At 33.3% G+C, this 18,954-nt stretch overlaps 1 protein-coding gene across 22 annotated transcripts in view; it reads left to right on the top strand.

Moving 5' to 3' along the window:
• The window catches only part of DGKB (diacylglycerol kinase beta), a 375,368-nt gene that overhangs the window by 225,867 nt on the left and 130,547 nt on the right, over nucleotides 1-18,954 (top strand). For all 22 annotated transcript variants that reach the window (XM_068674063.1, XM_068674061.1, XM_068674059.1 and 19 more), the window contains one exon: nucleotides 8,318-8,382. In XM_068674063.1, the coding sequence (XP_068530164.1) occupies nucleotides 8,318-8,382 (65 nt within the window). The remainder of the gene's footprint in view (nucleotides 1-8,317; nucleotides 8,383-18,954) is intronic.

The following is an 18,954-nucleotide window of genomic DNA, read 5'->3' as shown; positions in this document are numbered from 1 at the left end:
TACCAACCCTCCTGCCATGGGCAGGGAAACCTTCCAAGATGCTTGACGGAACTGAAAAACACTTTAAAATGAAATTCAGAGTTATTAGGCAGGGAATAAAACCTTTGTCTGACAGCTGTAGGTCTCCTTAGTTGGGGATAACACAGATGAAGATGATAACAAGAAAATACAGTAGAAAGATTCAAAGAGTATTCTGGTACACAGAACAAGAACACAGTACAAGAATAGATGTAGAAAATAAGCAGAAGAGCAGGAAGTTTCTTTTAAGCCTATAAGAAAGAGCAAAGAAGAAGTGATACAAAAGATGTGGCAGAAGGGGTCTTGAAACTTTGTTGTGTATCGTTACAGAGAACATCTATAGCTAAATAATCTAACAACTATCCCTAATTTATGGGTATGTTGTTGTTGTTGTTTGTATAAACTAATATTTATTTGTCTGATGGGGAGATAATAAATAATATTATGCAAAAAAAAATTTCAAATTGAAAACATAATGAGTGAGGAAAACAGTGACCTTTTTCAATTAAGAGAAAAATATTATTTCAGAGTGTAAATCAATGAGAAGTGTTTCAGTGGTCTGCATACTTCTTACAAAATTAAATATCTGCTATGGAAACAAATGAATAATATAAATATGTATTAAAATTATAAGGCTCTGTTGCCAAGGCTTTGACTAACAAGTTATGAGAAGTTGCTAAGGAGATGTCAGGTGAACATTTATTATTTGATTGCTATCAAGTAAATAAGCATATATAATGGGTGGTGATACAAGATTTGGCTTGGACCCTATTGAAGATTTCAGAGGACTGCACAAAAAGTTGCACTTCTGAAGGCAAATCTTCATAAGTTAAGAAGCTGGAAGTGCTAAGCTTCTTGTATAGGTAATACCAAAAGTTTTCTAAATGATAATTCAGAGTGGAAACTTGTCAACATCCCTTTTGGAAGAACCTTCCCAAAGAGCTTTTTTCTTCCCATTGATCATACTGGAGGATAGAGAGTTCATCCTGCCAGTTTAGGCAATTAATTCAAGGGCCTAAATTTAGCCTCTAAAGAATACTACTCTAATGCCAACCTAATTTAAACTCAAGATGAAAATGTCCCAAAGGATTTTATTTTTTTTTTAATTAAGACAATGTTTGAAAACCAATTTGAGTTTAACTTGAGTTTAACTTTTTTTGAGTTTAACTTGAGTTTAACTTTTCAATTGTACAAACAATTATTCCTTATCCCAACTATGTCTTTTTCTCTATATTTATTTTTAGTGTGATGGCAATAATTAGTATTTCACAAAAAGTTGCTTATTAATGGATTTTGTGGGAGAACTATTCACTTTCCTCAGAATTGCTAATGTGCTGGACTTGAAAGTCTAGGCATTTCTTTCAAGCTAGATGGTCTCTAAATGTGAACTCTGTTCCCGTGCTTTTTACTGAATATATCTGTAAGCCATTACTTCATGTTTCTGGAGAACAGCTACAGTAACATCCACTTTCATTGCACTGTATTGATTATATTGACTTTCAATCTGAGCTGTGACCTTGATTGTTTTATGCACAAACTCATTGTGCAGAATAATTTGAGACAATTTCAACATAGATTTCCATCAGCAGTTATCAGAAATAGTACTAAAGTTTTACCACAGAGATCTTTTTAATATACAAAATATTTAATATACCCTCTATGTTGGCTAATTGCCATATGATCACTTTTCTTCTCTTTTTAGTGACCACATAAACACTCAGCATGGATCTAGAAGAACCCTTCTCTAGTTACAGCAAATTTAGTGTGACCATATACAAAGAAGATGTGCAACATCCTCAGCAGAGCTCATGTTACAGTGTGCATGCCCTTGGCATCATTGAGTCTTAGGGCACACTTTATTTTAGTCATCTAGTCCTTTCTGTCACCTTATCTGTCTTATCTCCGAGTCTCCTTTGATGGTCGTAGAATTTGTTTTGATGGTCCTAGAATTTGGATGGTGACTTAAAAGATGGATACGTAGAAATTTAGTGTAAGTTTCTAAAAAGCAAATAGCTGTTCAGAGTCCTTTAGATACTGGTACAAAGGCTTATCTTGTAGGAGTAGGCCCCGGACTGGCCTCTGCACAGCTGGGACACCTGGTCACCCTGAGTTAACTGACAGTTTACTGTAGTAAATTCTGATGAGACAATCTGTGTACATGCCCACTAGTTGTATGTTACTTAGTTAAATAAGCATAAGCAGAACTTTTTTTTTTTTTTTCCCTCAAACATCCTTTCCTGCAAAATGGATTCCAGCTTGCTTGTACAAAACATTTCTAGTATGAGTTTATGTATGTATAGTATCAGAAACATATCAGACTTCAAAAGAAAGAGCATATACTTACATGTGAGGGCCTGCTATAAATATTTAATTAAAACTTCAAGATATACCATCCTTGGGTCCTTTGCCCATCCTTTATAAAGACTGGATACTCATGTTTCATCGTGGTTTTAGAGATATTTGATTCTATGATTCTATTTAAATGAGTATTTCAAATGTGAACTGTCACTTGACTTAGTAATATATGTACAGCTGAAATCTATTTAAATATGACCATCAGAGGGCTGGCTGTCAAGAATATCACTGGCAAAATGAATAGCATTAGCTTGACAGTTTCTATGTTTTTCTTGGAAAACCAGGAACACAAGTTTCTCAGATTTTTTTTTTTTTCTCAGATTTTTCTTAAAATAGTGGATTATCATTATATTTTAGTTAGCTATATCAAAAAAAGCTTGAAAGCTCTTCTTGCTATCATCTTCTCAAGCTATCACCTTCCTTAGAGATATAGGCTCAGAATATCACTAGAAAATCAGAATTTTCAACAAAAACTAATGTATTGGTGGAATTTTATTTATTTATTTATTTATTTTAGAAGACCTCTTACTTAGTCTTTCAGGTTAATGTGTATAATTTAAGCAAAAATATCTGGGAATCAAAATTAAAATGATGACAGCTTGATTCAAATAAGGCAGGACATGAAGCTTCTTGAGTACCTTTTTCTAGACTTGGATCATTTTAATGTTTCAGTACTAGCCATATTATTTGCTCATCTGAGACAGGTGATTATTATGAGGTGGGTAATATTAAAAACAAAGAATATTTTTTGTGTTTTGGTGGCGTTTTTTGTTGTTGCTTTGTATGCATGTGCAGAAAGTGGAATACACAAACATAATGACATTAATATAGAAAATAATTTTTCTCCTTAAGTCACTATAGCAAACTGTTCTAATTTGTTTGCAGTAATATTTTTTTTCTTCATCTATACTATTCCACATTAATAAGTGATGTGAGCTAACTGCTTGTTCAGGTTAGATTTGAATTCTGATCCAAAGATTACAGGTTACTGAGTTATCCCTTAAGCTTCCTAGTCTTCTGGATCCATTAAGCCTTAATTAAAGAGGAATCTTAGGAAAAAATAATCAGACCATTTATATCCAGAGAAGGTGCACATTGGTCATTTGTTTGTTCACCAGCATAAAAATTATTATTTAATGGGAATTTTAATCACAGCGAGTTTATAGATAGACATATATTAAATGCATTAATCTTTCTATAAGGTTATTCACAATGTATAAGGTTACTCCTCTGAAAAGACTGCTTCAGATTGCTTTCCGGTAATGCTAATACCCATTAAAAAGATGAATATATATGTGTGTAAGTCAATCATAAGGTATTAAAGAGGTGTAGCAACTTAAGCTTCTTTTCTTCTTGGCAGGTCACTTTGAGAAATGTCCTAGTTCAATTAAAATATTTTTTCCATTTCCTAGGAGTAGATTCAGATATGCTCTGTCTGTTCTCTATCTTACCTTCACTGTCAGGATTTTAAACAAACCTGAGTGAGATAAAAGGATAGTCCAGCTACTTCAGATTCTGAGCAGGTTTAAATTAGGGGTGTTTGTATGTGTATGTGTTTGCATGTTCACCACATGTATGTCCAGAACTAATCTTTATGGGATACAAAAATATTTTTTTTAAGAATAAGTTTTTAAGTTTGTTACCACAAAAATGGTAGAATTTAAATCAGGATAAACTGCATCTCGTGTTCCTCAATATTTGCACATTTCTTCATCTCTGCTTTCAGAATACTGCAGCAGTGAATTGAAGCTCTCTAAAGTAAAGAGAGACATACAAAAGAGAACAAGATGCTGTGTTTTTCTTTTTTTTTTTCAGATGTGTTCAAAGTGTTCCTGAAAGATATCTCCATCTTGGATGTTTGGTACAAAGTATTACAATGCTTTAGGTATAAGATGACCTTTATGTATGGATGTAATGAAAAATGTTACTTTCATATTACAGTGGTTGCATGAGATCTTCCTCCTTTCACCTCACAACTGGCCTGACAGCACTGCATCTCCTCAGATTATTATTAACATTAAAGCTCCTGAGAATTTTAGTTAAGCTTCTGTGCACTTATAGTGTGTTACTATTTAAAAATAGAAAATATATATTCAGGTGTAGTGCTTCTGGAAAAAAGTATTCCAGAAGATTTATTCCATAAATCATAAAGAATGATTTATTAATAAAAAATAATAATATAATGCTCTCAGATTATATTAATTATAGACTAATATCTGGTTGTCAAGTGATCTGGCTTAAAAACACTTCACTTGTTACCTTGCTAGGTATGCACGAAGCATTTGAGTTTGCTTTACTGACTCCTGTGTTTTCACTTTTACATCAATTTTATTATCAAATACAAAAATCAAGTCTCAAATTTGACTGGCCATCCACAATATCAGGTACCAGGAAATGCTAGCATTATTAAGATGACAATATATAAACAATATTCATCTTACCATAAATGTAGATATTGCTTTGTTTTTCAGTATAGTTAGGTGATTTCAGTATTGCTCATGACACAAAAATAATTTTTTCATTGGTTCAACAACAGTTTTATGCTCCGAGTACCGTAGGCTAGATGCCTCTTTTTGAAATGACTAAAGTCTACTAAAATGAATCCTGTTTCAAATGTAGCATGATCTATGAAGGACCCTCTGCTCTCTTCACCCAGAAATGCAAAACTTGTAATAGTTGTTCCTTAGGATTCAGGGACAATATCTGGTAATCCCTGCAGCTCTAAGAAGACAGAACTTGCATTCTACCCACTCTCAAATTCCTGCTCTTTTAATTGTTACGGTTGTTCTTTATTTATACTAGTTTGTATGTTACTATCTTAACAAATAAAAGATTACAGATACTTGAAAAAAAAAAAAGAAAGAAAAAAAAGGCATTTTTTTTTTTTCTTTTTTTATTCTCCTCTCTGAAACAAAGGATGATGTTGTTAACGAGCAACCAGCATGGACTGGTTTCAGATTATTCTACAGCATGGAGTTGTAGATGGGATGAAGTCCTTGTCTAGGGAATTTAAGGGCTGTGCATTCAAGGGCTTAAAAGAGCCATCAGGTAGTATTAACTACCTGAAAGCCTTAGCAGCATCCCTACTTATCTGTGGGGCTTATCTAGAATTTATCTGTGTATAGTAACTAGTCTGTTTTAACGGTCTCCATTAACAAAGCCATAGCCTTTCAGCAGTTTCTGTAAATTGTTCTGACATGTGTCCATCTCATGTTGGGTACATCAAAATTAGCTATGTGTATCAGTGTATCACTTTTTTTTTTTTTTTTCCTCTCAGCTCATTAAGTTAGTTGATCTATTTTGGAGTCAGAAAATGTTCAGGCAGGGGAAAAAATTCAATCAAATCAACCTTGCATAGAAACAACTGCCTGTTTGCCATCTGCAGTGGGCATTGATCCCTAGCTTGTTTGTGCCTTGCATTTGTTATGCATGAGTAAGCACATTAGCCTTTTCATTTCATTCATTAGACAGTTAGTCCTTGATTAGTGTTTCCTAGTTTCTGTCAAATATGCTACTACTCCTTTATTCATTTTGTCTTGAGTCTTTTTCTTTTGTTTCAATGTAGAGAAAATTAACAGTTAACCACAACAGTATTTCTTTTATTTTTTTTCATATAGAACTGGATAACAAATGTACTTTTCTAATGTTGGCACACCTAATGTGGGATAACGTATGAATAATAAGTTTTTTTGTTTTTTTTTTTCCTAGAGTCAACAGAGTTTTTTTTTTAGTTCAGTTGGCAGGCTTTGTTTAGCAGAGTGACGTCTCAGGGTTTACTGTCAGCTATATTTTATCCATCTTCAAGAACAGTGGGATCACCTGGATATTTGTGGATATTTACCTTGTAAAATTGCATTGCACATGAAAATAAATTTAAAGTAATTATAAGTGTAGTTTGACAAGTTTCTGATAACAGTTTGGATGACAGGACAGAACTACTGTGCATTTTATGACTAACACTAGTTCAGTCCCTAGAGCTTTTTCCTCTCATGTCCTTGTGGGACAGTAAAGTGTCAAATAAAAATTCCATTGTCAAAGATGATAGAAAAATAAGTTTAATCTTCATAAAACATCAAATTGTATTCATTTTTAGAAACTCCGTAATTAGATCATGAATAAAGTGAGTTTTTCAATTGAGTCAGTACATCTAACGATGCCACTAGTAGATTTTATTTTGTCACTGATCACAAGTCATGTTGCTAAAAACATTCTGCACTCTACATCCTTACATAGGTAGTAATCACAAATGTAATCACTTACTGCCTTTTACTCATAATCTTAAAAAAATATATAAAAATATTCAATTTATCTGAATAATTTTTTGGACATAGTTCATGCATTTATTTTCTAAAGTACCTGTGATTTAATAAACCAAGCCCAGAGGCTGGATTACTTTGTTCTCTGAAAAGTACCCTGTTTAAGATTCTAGTAAATAAGGAGCTATTTTAGTCATGGTTTTGTAGCCATGTTTGATGTTAGTGGTGCCTATATACCTGCACTAAATACTTGCTTGCTTTAATATATAATATAATTTATATTAATTATATTAAAGTTGATATGTTTAAATAAAAAATGATTTTAAACAAAATATCTTAATCATGTTCAGAATCAGCAACAAGGTAAAATTTAAGTAAAGTATTTCATTTTCCTTTTCCCCCCAATTTTAATTTGTTAATTTTGATAGTTTGAAAATAATTTAAAATATTGCTAGAAATAGACTTCATACTGAATTTGATACTTCTCTCAAATTCTTAATTTTTATATTTCTATAATATTTTAAGTTGTTTCTTATAGCTGATTATAGTGATATAGTGATATAGTGATATTGTATTTGTAGTTTCTGTCAAACTATTTACATGGAAACTAGAACTCATTTAAAATTCTTACTAACTAAACTAACAGTTTGCATATGTATATTCTTATATATGCAGCATTTTAAGACATAATTATGAAAACATGATCCAATGTTTACTATCTCCTGCAAGACTAGAGTTGGTAGATTTCATACTCTCACACCTCATTTAATACATACATTAGAAGATGAAAAAATTTGTACTTTCTTAATTCCCAGCTCATATCTTTTTTAATGAATTATTAATTGAAATAAATATGACATTATTTAGAATGAGGAAAAAATTATTTTCATACCTGAGAAAAAAATTACTTTCATACTTGCAATATAAATGCTGTGAAAACTGATTCTAGCAGAGCAGTTCAAAATACTTTATATTCAGCAACTTCCACCATTACAATGATTTGATTTTCTTTAAAATGTTACACACATCTTTCATTTTGGTATTTAATTTCAAATACACATTTGATTCTATTATTAGCATCATTTATTATTTTTTCAAAACACTTTAATAATATGTACTTAATTTAAAAGTCTCTTTTATTATATTAACAACCATTTCCCCACAGATCATTTCCACCCTGATATAGAGCAAAGATATCTCAGCAGTTATTTTCATTTTTCTACCAAATTCTGTAGAAAGCTATTGATTTGGTCTTACACAAATATCAAGCTGTATGTGCATAATAACTCAGTTAAGTCTGTCACTTAGCTTTTCTAAAGCAAGAGATTTCATATACTTCAATATTTCAACAACAACAAAAAGAAAAAGAACTGTGTTAATGGTGCTATTGTAAACCTTCTTTGGATGTGGATGATGTTTGCTATAAAGAAGTTGAAGCCTCTTTCAGTAAATGTAATATGTCTGATTTCTAAAAAGGAATAATGGAGACTGTAACAAGTGTAATAAATTAATTACATTCAGATAGATCTCAGTCTTGGAACAGTGTGCCTGTAAACTTTCTAAGTGATCAGAGTATTGCTCTTGTTGAAAATAGTAGTTAATAAAACACCTTAAAACAATATGCCTTGTTTACAGTTTTGTGATTTTCCTGTTATAGTAGATTTATGGTTTTCTTTTTTTCCTGCTAGGATGCTTCAATTGCCCACAGATTCCATATAATGAGAGAAAAACATCCAGAGAAGTTCAACAGTAGGTAAGAAACTCAAAATGCTTGCATATGAAAAGATTATTTCCATTTCATTATAGTATGTTCTGTAAGGGGTTAAATTTTGCACAGCCTTTAAAATATTGATTCTTATAAAAGAGAGGAAATCAGTGCATTTTATATTAAGTATATGCTCCCAGACTGCTTGTAGCATAACTGTTTCATATCTGGTATTTCAACTGAAATGAATAGCATTATAAATAAACTGTTCTCACATGCAAAATGTTTGACTTGTAAGACTAGCATGGACAAGATGATGCATTGTGGTAACTGAGGATCCATGAATTGACACTTTGCCATTAGGCACTGAAGAACACTTATTAGACAGCTGCAGATGGTGATCCTTATGTTTCATTCCCACACGCACACTGGTACATTGACAGGGGGCTCTTCCATATATACTCTTAGTAAGGTCAAGTGAATGCCACTTTACACATAAATGCTTTTATCATTAAATAGCTTTGGATATGTAAAAAAGTCAGGAATGAGACTTTGCATCTGTTCCTTGTGTTGCTTTTTGAATTTGGAATGTTATCTCAGAGCTTTTCTGGAAATTAAAAGTGTATTACAAAATGTACTGTAAATTCACCTAATTTCAATATCTAGTTTGTTGAGTAGATAATATTCACAATGCTATGCTTACGTTTTTCTATTTAGGTAATTTAGCAATCAGTTGTGATGGATAAAAGCAACATTTCAGAAACTTTAATTGACTTTTAATTAAAGGCACATGAGGAGAGGAAAGTAAGATGTGAAGTTATTTTGGAAGATAAAATTAATATGAATAAATAATTATTGAAACAAATGTTTTGTCATATCTACAGACTTTCTTCGGTTCTCCATCAGGGTCAACTGGAAGATCTTGTTTAGATGCCAATCTTCATAGACCTTAGGATGATAAAATATGCTGTTTATGCAGCCTCATTATGACTGTAGAGAGTAATGCTTGAACATGTTCGAATATTATTTAACTTACAGTTTTCATGTTGCAAGTATAAATTTTACACTTAACAGTCCAAGATGGGGGCTCTTTTCCTAAAATACTCAATCTGTTTAGCATATATGCAATGACATATGAAAACCAAACTATATATTTCTCTTTAAGTTCCACACTAAACATTTATGTTATATGACCACTTTCTACCTTCGATTCTTTTCATTCTGAAAGAATTATACTGTGAAAAGATCTGAACTTAAGCCTGCACATCCAAATGTATCATACTCATTCAGAAAGATATTGGACATTTAGCAAATGCAGATATTCTAGGCCCTGAAAATGAAGCTAGTTTATCAGTGGTCTTTCTGCATATTTTCAGCAGTTGGCAATTATAATTTATAAAAAGCTCGGCTAATAACATGAGTTTCAGATCAGATTTCATGTCACAATAAATCATATGCCATTAATAACATCTGCTAGCAGGCTCACCTTGAAATTCATCTATATTTTAAGAAACCTGAGGTTTCTAACATTATCTTAAAGAAATTAATTGCAAAAATATATAGTTCCAGTCCGTGTGTGCTTTGGTACAGTGGTATTGAACGAACTTGAAAAAAAGGAAGGATTCTCTGTGTGTTGAAAGACTATTTAGAATGATAATGCATTTCTAAAAAAGAATGTAAAGACTTGAACAAAGTATTGTAATAGACACTGCTTTTTTTTTTTTTTAAGTTACTTCTTTTGTGTAGTAAGAAAAAAATGTGGATTTCTATTTTTGTTGAACAGAATTTTCCAAAAGACGTTAGCTCACAAATAGTTTGTTCCACTAACAGTTATTAGCATGTGGCAATGCTCCATAATATGCTGTAGCAGCATTTTCCTGCAGTGTGTGAAAATAAAACTCTTATTTAGATGTCTGTGAAACCACAAGAATGTATTTTTTTTTTAATTTTTATTTTTTTTACAACTTTTTTTTTTTTTTTTTTTCACCAGTGTGGAATTTTCTGTGTGATCTAAATGATTTAGGATCAGCAAGCACATCTCAGGTCAGATTCATAGTGCACTCCACGGTTAATAGCACTTATTTGGAAATCCTGCATTGTCACTTGTGAATCTCTCTCATTACTTTTAAAATTAATTCTTTTGTAGCTTTGTTATTTTTTTCTTGCCTGATTTTCCAAAGTTTTGCACTCCCACAGCTATCATTCAGTTTTGTAAAGCAGATCCTTGCCCTAAGGTTCTACTTTGAAAATTAATATATAAAATGCTTTCTCACTGAAAAGAAACTGTGAGTTTACGCTACATGCAGGGGTCTTTTGAAACCCAAAGGTACTGTATTTACTTCAGTGATGTTATGTAGGTTAAGTTTGGGGTTAGAGAATCTTAAATAATAAATAAATAAATAAACACATAAATAAATAAAAAGCCTTGAATACTGGTAATGATGATCCTTATATTCCTGTGAACATTTCTTGACATGCTGATGCCATGTTTCATATATAAATAGATAATACCAGTATGGAAACTCTTGATACACTGTACTTGTGTATGAAAACAGAATCCTTCTGCACTTGTTTACCTTCTCGAAATGAAAAAGAGCACATACCACAAGGCTTATAAGGACTTTTTAATCACTACTTACTAACATTGTAGAATACTTTGGAAGTAGGTGACTAATTATTATGAACTCTGACACATTTTGAAACTGCAGTGTTCATAAGTTTTAGTTTTTAGGTATATAGTACAAAGACTTAGTACTGACTTATTAAAAAGGGAAAGAAATTAAATAAAATGTGGATTTCTAAGCTGCCTAGAGATGTTTAGACATTCAGGTCTTTGAAAAATCTCTAACTAGGTTAAGAACATGTAAACACACTTGAATTAAAAACCTGTTCTTTCTTAAGTCTTCAAATAACTTAGCAGCTACCTTGTGTCATTTCTTTTCAATGAAGCACCTGTATGTTTCAGATTGTTATTAAGTTGAAGTCAGGTCCCTTTGTCAAATGCGTCTCCTCTGTTCAGAATCTTGAGTTAATCAGTCTTAGTAACTAATGTCTTAGTTACTTAAAAATACTTGTAAGCTGTAATATACAGAATGGCTTTCTATGATTTTACAAATAGGGCTCAGCATAAATATCTTATAAAGACTGTAATATATTCATTACTTGTTTGTAAAAATGGATCTGTGGGAGAAAAACGTTTCTTTTGGTGATGGTCAAATAGAAAAGAAGGGAAGTGAAAACACAACAGCATTCCCACTTCTGTCAAAAGAATGAATCCTCATAAGTCTTTTTAAGTAACCGTATCTTATGATCGTCAGCACACACACTAGAAGCCAGCACTGGCATTGCATTAAGGTTTTAAAAAACAGAATCTGAGCTGTCATGGTACCTACTCCATAGGTCTGAAGTGCAGAGAACCCTGTGTGCAAGACATCAGGGTTTGCTTCCCATCATCTCCTACTTAAGAACAGGGTCAGACTTCCTACTTTCAGTGTGGAAGGGCTGTGTTAACCCCAGGGGGAAGAAAACTTGCAAAAGACAGCATTTCAAGTAACAGTATCATTAAACTAGGACATACTGTTGAAATAACGATTCAGTTAGGCTAAAATGCCCTGCAGGGAGATCTGTGTAAACATCATAGACTTGATGCTGGGAATAACAGATGTATTAGTTATGTGACCAGAATATACACATGGAAACAAAGAAAACATTCAACAACTAAAAAAATCATTCAAGTTGATATTAACTATTCTAAAATAATGTTCAGTTAAATTAGGAATGCTAATTTGACTCTCTGGCACCCAATAGTATACAAGATATTTCTTAGTCTTGGTAAACTAAAGTAGGATTTATAAATTACATTTACAGTTTTAAGTATATCATCTTTGAGATTTTCAAACATCAGTCAATTTTCCTCTCTTATATAGAGGAAATCAGTATACAGAAAAGGTTCCTATTCCTTGTAACTCAATTCGTATCATGTTCTTGACCACGTACTTCTGAGATACCCTTTCAACTTGTTTACTTATGCTTTTATTTAATCTGGAATGGCCACTGAAAGAAAAGATGGCGGAAATGGAAGGTAAATGAATCTTTAGCATGTTATCCCATGTGCCTCAGCTGAAGCGCTGAACTATAGTTTGTAGTCATCATAGTAAAGCATCTTGCCTGACATCAAAATAAAAAAAATAAATAGGTAAATAAATAAATAAATCCTTTCATGTGCTGTATCTGAAAAGATTTTTAAGCCAAACTGGCAGCAAAGAAACTAGAATACAGTTATTCTACTAAAATATTGGAGATTCCCCAGATCCCGTGCTGTTGAAGGCAAGTAGTAATTCCAGTCTGAAACCTACAGATTTAAATTAAAAAAAAAAGGTTTAAAACTTTCTGCTTATTTTTGCATACAGCAACATCAGATTAAAAGCAAAACAGTTTGTCATGGGGTGTACGAATTGCTACATTCTCAGATGTGTTTAGCCTTTGTTTTAAGATTGGCTTATTTTAGCTTTGAATTGAGGTGTCAAAATGTTTCAATTTGAATAGAACAAAACTCTTTAGATATTTTCATTATTACTCCATTTTTTTCAGCATAAGTGATATAGTCTTTAGGGTTGAACCACAAGTAGATATTTAAAGTGAATAAACTTATAATCAGTACACAGTTTCTAACTTGAATTACAGACATTTCATCGTTTCCTGTTTCCTTCAACCTCTCCTCCCTTCCTTGTTGTGACAGAGCTGAAAACACTTAAAAAGAAGGCATGGGCCCCATGCAGAGAGCAGATTGCAGACATCTGTTACCTGTCCCATTGAACCGACAGGTTTCTTTTCATAAAAGAATAAGACTCCAGGGAGCAACACCTCTGAACTCAGGCAGTATTGCTGCAATAGTAGTCATAAGAAGAAGCAACTGTAGGCAAAAAAAAAAACAAAAAAACAAAAAAAACAAAAAAAAACAACAACAGCAAAAAAATATGACCAAGTCTGAAATATTTTCACATTATCCAGATGTGGTTTGTAGCTATACAGCCTACTCTGCATAGCTCTTGCTTATAATGCTTTGTAGCTATACAGCCTACTCTGCATAGCTCTTGCTTATAATGCTTATAGGCAGAAAAATAAATTAATCGATTAAAAGTAAAGAATATTCATCATGAAGATTAGTAAAAGTCTTACTTATGATAAGATAAGTAAAGAAGAATCATCATGTCTTTTGTCAGACTTCAACCATGGAGTAGCTCATCTCTAGAAAAACTGCCTGAAATATATCATGTATGTTTGAGTTCCCTAATCTGGGACAAAACTAATAGGATTATTTTTATACTACCTTGCAGCTATTTTCTTGACTTCACCTAGAGTTATTGAATTCTTAGTGTAAGGACTATGCAGATATCAACTTATTACAGTTTATATCTGCAAAAGATACAATAATATTATGTATTGACTAGGTTTTCACAACAGCCTGAGCCTGTCACATTGCAGCTTGGGTTAACACATTAAATTATTTTTAAAATGCTTGCTTTTCCTTAGACATCCTTATTTCATTCAAAATATATTAGTTCATAATAAGTTCTCAAAAGAGGACATTTGGAGAATAATGCTGATTCAACCTACCTATGTCTGTTGCATATAGAGCAAAATTGACAGCAGTGTGCATCTCCAGTATCTGTGCCTTTCTCAGATACGAAATTTCACATTTTTGTCATTTATCTAGAAAGCAATAGTAGACTAAGGACTTCATGCTATGGATATGCTAGTTAGTCATGGGAATATGCTAGTTGATATGCTAGTTGGTTGAGGAAAGGGATTGTCCCACTCTACTCTGCACTGGTGCAGCCTCATCTCAACTGCTATGTGCAGTTTTGGGCACCACACTTTAAAAAGGATGTGAAACTATTGGAGAGTGTCCAGAGAAGGGCTATGGTGAAGGACCTAGAGCGGAAGACATACAAGGAGTGGCTTAGGTCACTTGGCCTGTTCAGCCTGGAAAAGAGTGGGCTGAGGGGAGACCTCATCACAGTCTACAGCTTCCTCATGAGGGGGAGTGGAGGGGCAGGCACTGATCTCTTCTCTTTAGTGACCAGCTATAGGACCCAAGGGAATGGTGTCTAGTTACAACTGGGGAGGTTCAGGCTGGATATCACAAAAAGGTTCTTCACTGAGAGGGCTGTCGCACACTGGAACAGGATCTCCAGGGCTGTAGTCATGGCATCAAGCCTGTCGGAGTTTAAGAAGCATTTGGACTGTGCTCTTATTCATATGGTCTAAATTTTTGGGTAAAAAATTCTGTGGCGCCAGGAGTTGGACTCGATGATCCTTGTGGGTCCCTTCCAACTCGGGATATTCTATGATTCTATATCTTTTACTCTATTTAAGACTATTCTGTATTGGCTGTAGGGGAAGCTGGTGTGATTGGAGAGCACTAGGTTCAGTTCACACTAGAGGCAGTGTGCTGTAAAAAATACATTCTAAGTAGAGGACTGGCAGTTCTGTGTTTCCCCTGTGATTTCAAACTACATCTTTGAAAACAGTGGACTGTATTAGACCCTATGTGGAACAGTGACTATCTCCTTCTTAGGGTGCTCAACTATCAAGTTCACTACTGCTGGACTAAAATGGGTTCAGGTTTTCTACTGATATAGTGGTAAGGGTTATCTGCTCACTGGGCATATTCACTGGAATAGATTGTTGTGAAACACTTGCCATTCTGGACTGTTAATAATGAACAAATAATTGAAATAGACACTTATTAATATTGAAAAGATATGGGGAAGTTTTTCCTTTAAGGAAATGTAAGCACTTTAAAGATATGTAATGATACTCAGTTGCTAAAGAAACAGTTGCGGTATAAATTGTCAAGTAGAATATATGTTAAAGGGTGAAAATCATTGCATTGTCTAGGAAAAGGATTGTTCTACATGGTACACAATGATATAAAGGAATTAGCCTAGCATGCTTTCTGCAAGTAACAAACTGTTGATTCACAACAGGTCTATCCATATGCTACAGGCCAACGTCAATGAAATCTAATTTTCTTCAACTGATGTCAGGCTAGCAAAGGATTTTATTGAAGATTATGTTTCATCGCTCAGAGTGGGTCGTTGAACTTTTTCAATGTATTGAAGCGTCTGTTGAATGTTCTACTTATTCTTTAATTAATTAAAAATGACAGCCTTTTTTATTACAATGCTTTAAAGGTAAACTTCCCTATATAGTAATTAAATCTGAATCTCTTCCATTGTATAGTCACACCATTTGAAATAATAAAATAATAGTACAGTGATAGAAAAAGTTTTCTGTCTGCTTCCATTTGTGGTAAATTCACATATGAAAAGAATCTATAGAGGTATGAGAAACACTAATAAAACCACAAATCAGTTTACTATTTGTTTCTTGCTGATAGAATACAGTCAGGATATTTTATGCAAGTGAGTAAAGTTATTTTCCCTGATTTTCTTGAGCACAAGCTAAATAAAATCCAATGTGATACTTGAACTGGTGAATATTACCAGTGCAAATTTGCAGCTGATTTTCAAACTTCATTTTGGATCAACTAATATTCAAATCTCTGAAGTAAATGACAGATCTTTATATAAGTTTCATGTCGTTATGTTTCATGTTTATAACAGATGCTGGGCTTTATAAACAGTTAAGCAACAACCCTTTCTTATATCACCAAACCAGCAAAACATTCGTTCAAAATCCAGTCAAGGTTGCTAAATGGTCACAGTGCACTTATATATATTATTGACAATATCCAAGCCATTAGAAGCAATGAAATGAATTGTAAAGAAATAAATTTTATATTTCCTATTTAATAAACTTAAACACATTATTCTTTAGCACAAAGAAATTAAAATTTAGTCACAATATGAAAGACTTTACTCCCTTTACTCTGAACTGTGGGTGCATTGTGGGTCTTCCCTTCCCTTCCCTTCCCTTCCCTTCCCTTCCCTTCCCTTCCCTTCCCTTCCCTTCCCTTCCCTTCCCTTCCCTTCCCTTCCCTTCCCTTCCCTTCCCTTCCCTTCCCTTCCCTTCCCTTCCCTTCCCTTCCCTTCCCTTCCCTTCCCTTCCCTTCCCTTCCCTTCCCTTCCCTTCCCTTCCCTTCCCTTCCCTTCCCTTCCCTTCCCTTCCCTTCCCTTCCCTTCCCTTCCCTTCCCTTCCCTTCCCTTCCCTTCCCTTCCCTTCCCTTCCCTTCCCTTCCCTTCCCTTCCCTTCCCTATATGGGAATATATGGGAAGCAGTCCTATATTACAGTAGCCATTGATAAGGAGGGGACTCCTTTACCACTCCTTTAGTACTGCATGGATTGACATATTATATAGCATGTGCTTTTACTTGCCTTGTGCCTTGTGCCTTAAGTCATGAGAAAGTGGGTCATAGGTTTTCTTCAGATCCAGAATCTTAAACTTAATATACCCCAAACTTCCAACTCTACACTCTGAAACTGCAGACTACTTTGTGTCATAGTAGAAAGACTTTAGTAATTGGTAAACACCGAAATAATGTAGCCAAGCCCTCTAATCCTAGACAAAACCTTAGTACTAATTTTAAAAATATATTTTTTTTAAATAGATTACCTGACCTAAAAAGTAATCCTTTCAATCAATGTGTCTGTCCCTGATTAAATACCTTATAGTTCTCATCTTTGCTAATTATGTAGCCGAAGTGATTTTAAGTACTCAATGTATGTAATAAAGAGCCTGTGCCACCATCTCCATCATTTCAGATAACATTTTCCATTTCCCTCTTTATTCTGTTTGAACACAGTTTGCCTGGCTTATGTCTATGTATCAGTTTCATGCAAATAATCAGATTTCTTTCTGATTTGATTTTAAGCCTCTTATATTTATTGCAATAAGTTACATAGACCTTTATAAGAAATGTACAAAGCAAAAAGTATTCTTTCCAAGCATATACAGTATAGTAAACTATAATTTGTATCTCACAAAATAAGATAAATCCTGTGAATATCCTTCAGGTAAAGTTCTTATTGACTTTTGATATATATTGTAGTTTTATTAAGAGTGTATATATAGTTCCAAATAAAATATTTTAAATATACTCTTTTGTTATAATAATATGACCAATGTCATATAATCCACTTGTATGATACTTGTAGTGCATTTTTATAATTGTATAATAGATATGGTTGTACATTAGTACTTACTCTTATGACTGCATCATTGTGGCTAATGTCTTCAGAATAGTTTGGGGTGTTAGATTTATTTGTGAAATAACACTTCCTACATCTTTTAGGTACACCTGATAAAAAGATAAATACATAATCAAAATTGAGAATTATTTATCTTAGTATTGATTCTCTTTGGAATCAATGTACCAAAATTATTATATATATATTATCTTATATTTAAACAAATTGTCTCATTTCTATATATTTTATTTTTATCCTTAATATAATACATTTATACCTAAACTATATACATTTACATAGCTGGGGGGGGGGAGGGAGTGGAGGAGTGTTGTGAAATCACTACACATTTTGTAAACCTTTTTTTCTGATAATTTATTTAAAAACAAAGAACAATAGCAGAGAAATATATTGGCTGAGTTGGTGATGTAAAGGAAATTTCTGTTGCTTATTCTGATAAGTGACACTGCTACTATTAAAGCCAAAGGTAGCTAAAAGTAAAAAGTGGTTTAAAGTGCCCTGCTCTCACCACAGTTTATAGTCTGCTTAACAGGAGACCTGATGTGTTTGGGGAATATTCTTTTGGTTATTTATGTCTTTCTTACTTATATTTGGATAACAGTTCTGTGCGCTAGCACAGCACTGAAAGAAGACCATCTCTTCTTTCTATTGTAACTGTATCGCTAAATGAATGGCAACTATTAATCTACTTTTTTTTTTTTTTTTTTTGGGGGGGGGAGGGTTGGAGTGGAGTGGAGAAAAAAAGCTGCTAACCTGGTCCAACAAAGATTGCTCATTCATTCACATTGATTTAGGACTCTGCTCCATGCACTTCTGGAAATGCACACTGTGTGTACTATCTGTCTCTGTCGAGTGCTCTGTAATGTTCAGTTTGGTAAGTGGTAAAATGGGCTCAGATCAATGTGAGGACTGTAAGGTATGTGGCAGGTTGTGAACCATGAGTCAGAATGCTTCCAGCTCAAAAGGCCCAGAAAATCTCTCTGTCGAAACTGCAAAGCGGGATGCAAGACAGCTAAATGAATATATGAGGAACAATATTGTTTTGATATTGTTTCTCCAAATCTTAACAAACAATAATTACAGAATTCTGTTTTCCTTTATTGATCAGTGATTGTGCAGATGAGGTGGATGCTTGTAGTATGTCATTACATAAGGAGGATGACAGGTAGAAAAAGACAAGAAAGCATTGGACAAAAAGACTGTTACCTAGTAGGTAATGTAAATTTATTAAGCTTGGCAAGTTTTCAAATTATATCCACTTAGAAGTGTATTTACATATACTAGCAACTAATATTGTTATTTAGGTTAAAGAAATAATATAGTATTTTAAGGTCATATTGAATTTACATTAAATTGTTTTCCTGATCAGCATAAAATTCAGACACAGGCTATCATTTGCATCCACATGGCACAGGTAGATGTGCTAAAAACTGCACAGGATTTTT

The sequence above is a fragment of the Anas acuta genome, chromosome 2 (genome assembly GCF_963932015.1).
Source record: "Anas acuta chromosome 2, bAnaAcu1.1, whole genome shotgun sequence".
NCBI lineage: Eukaryota > Metazoa > Chordata > Aves > Anseriformes > Anatidae > Anas > Anas acuta.
This window is presented reverse-complemented; position numbering and strand designations above follow the sequence as displayed.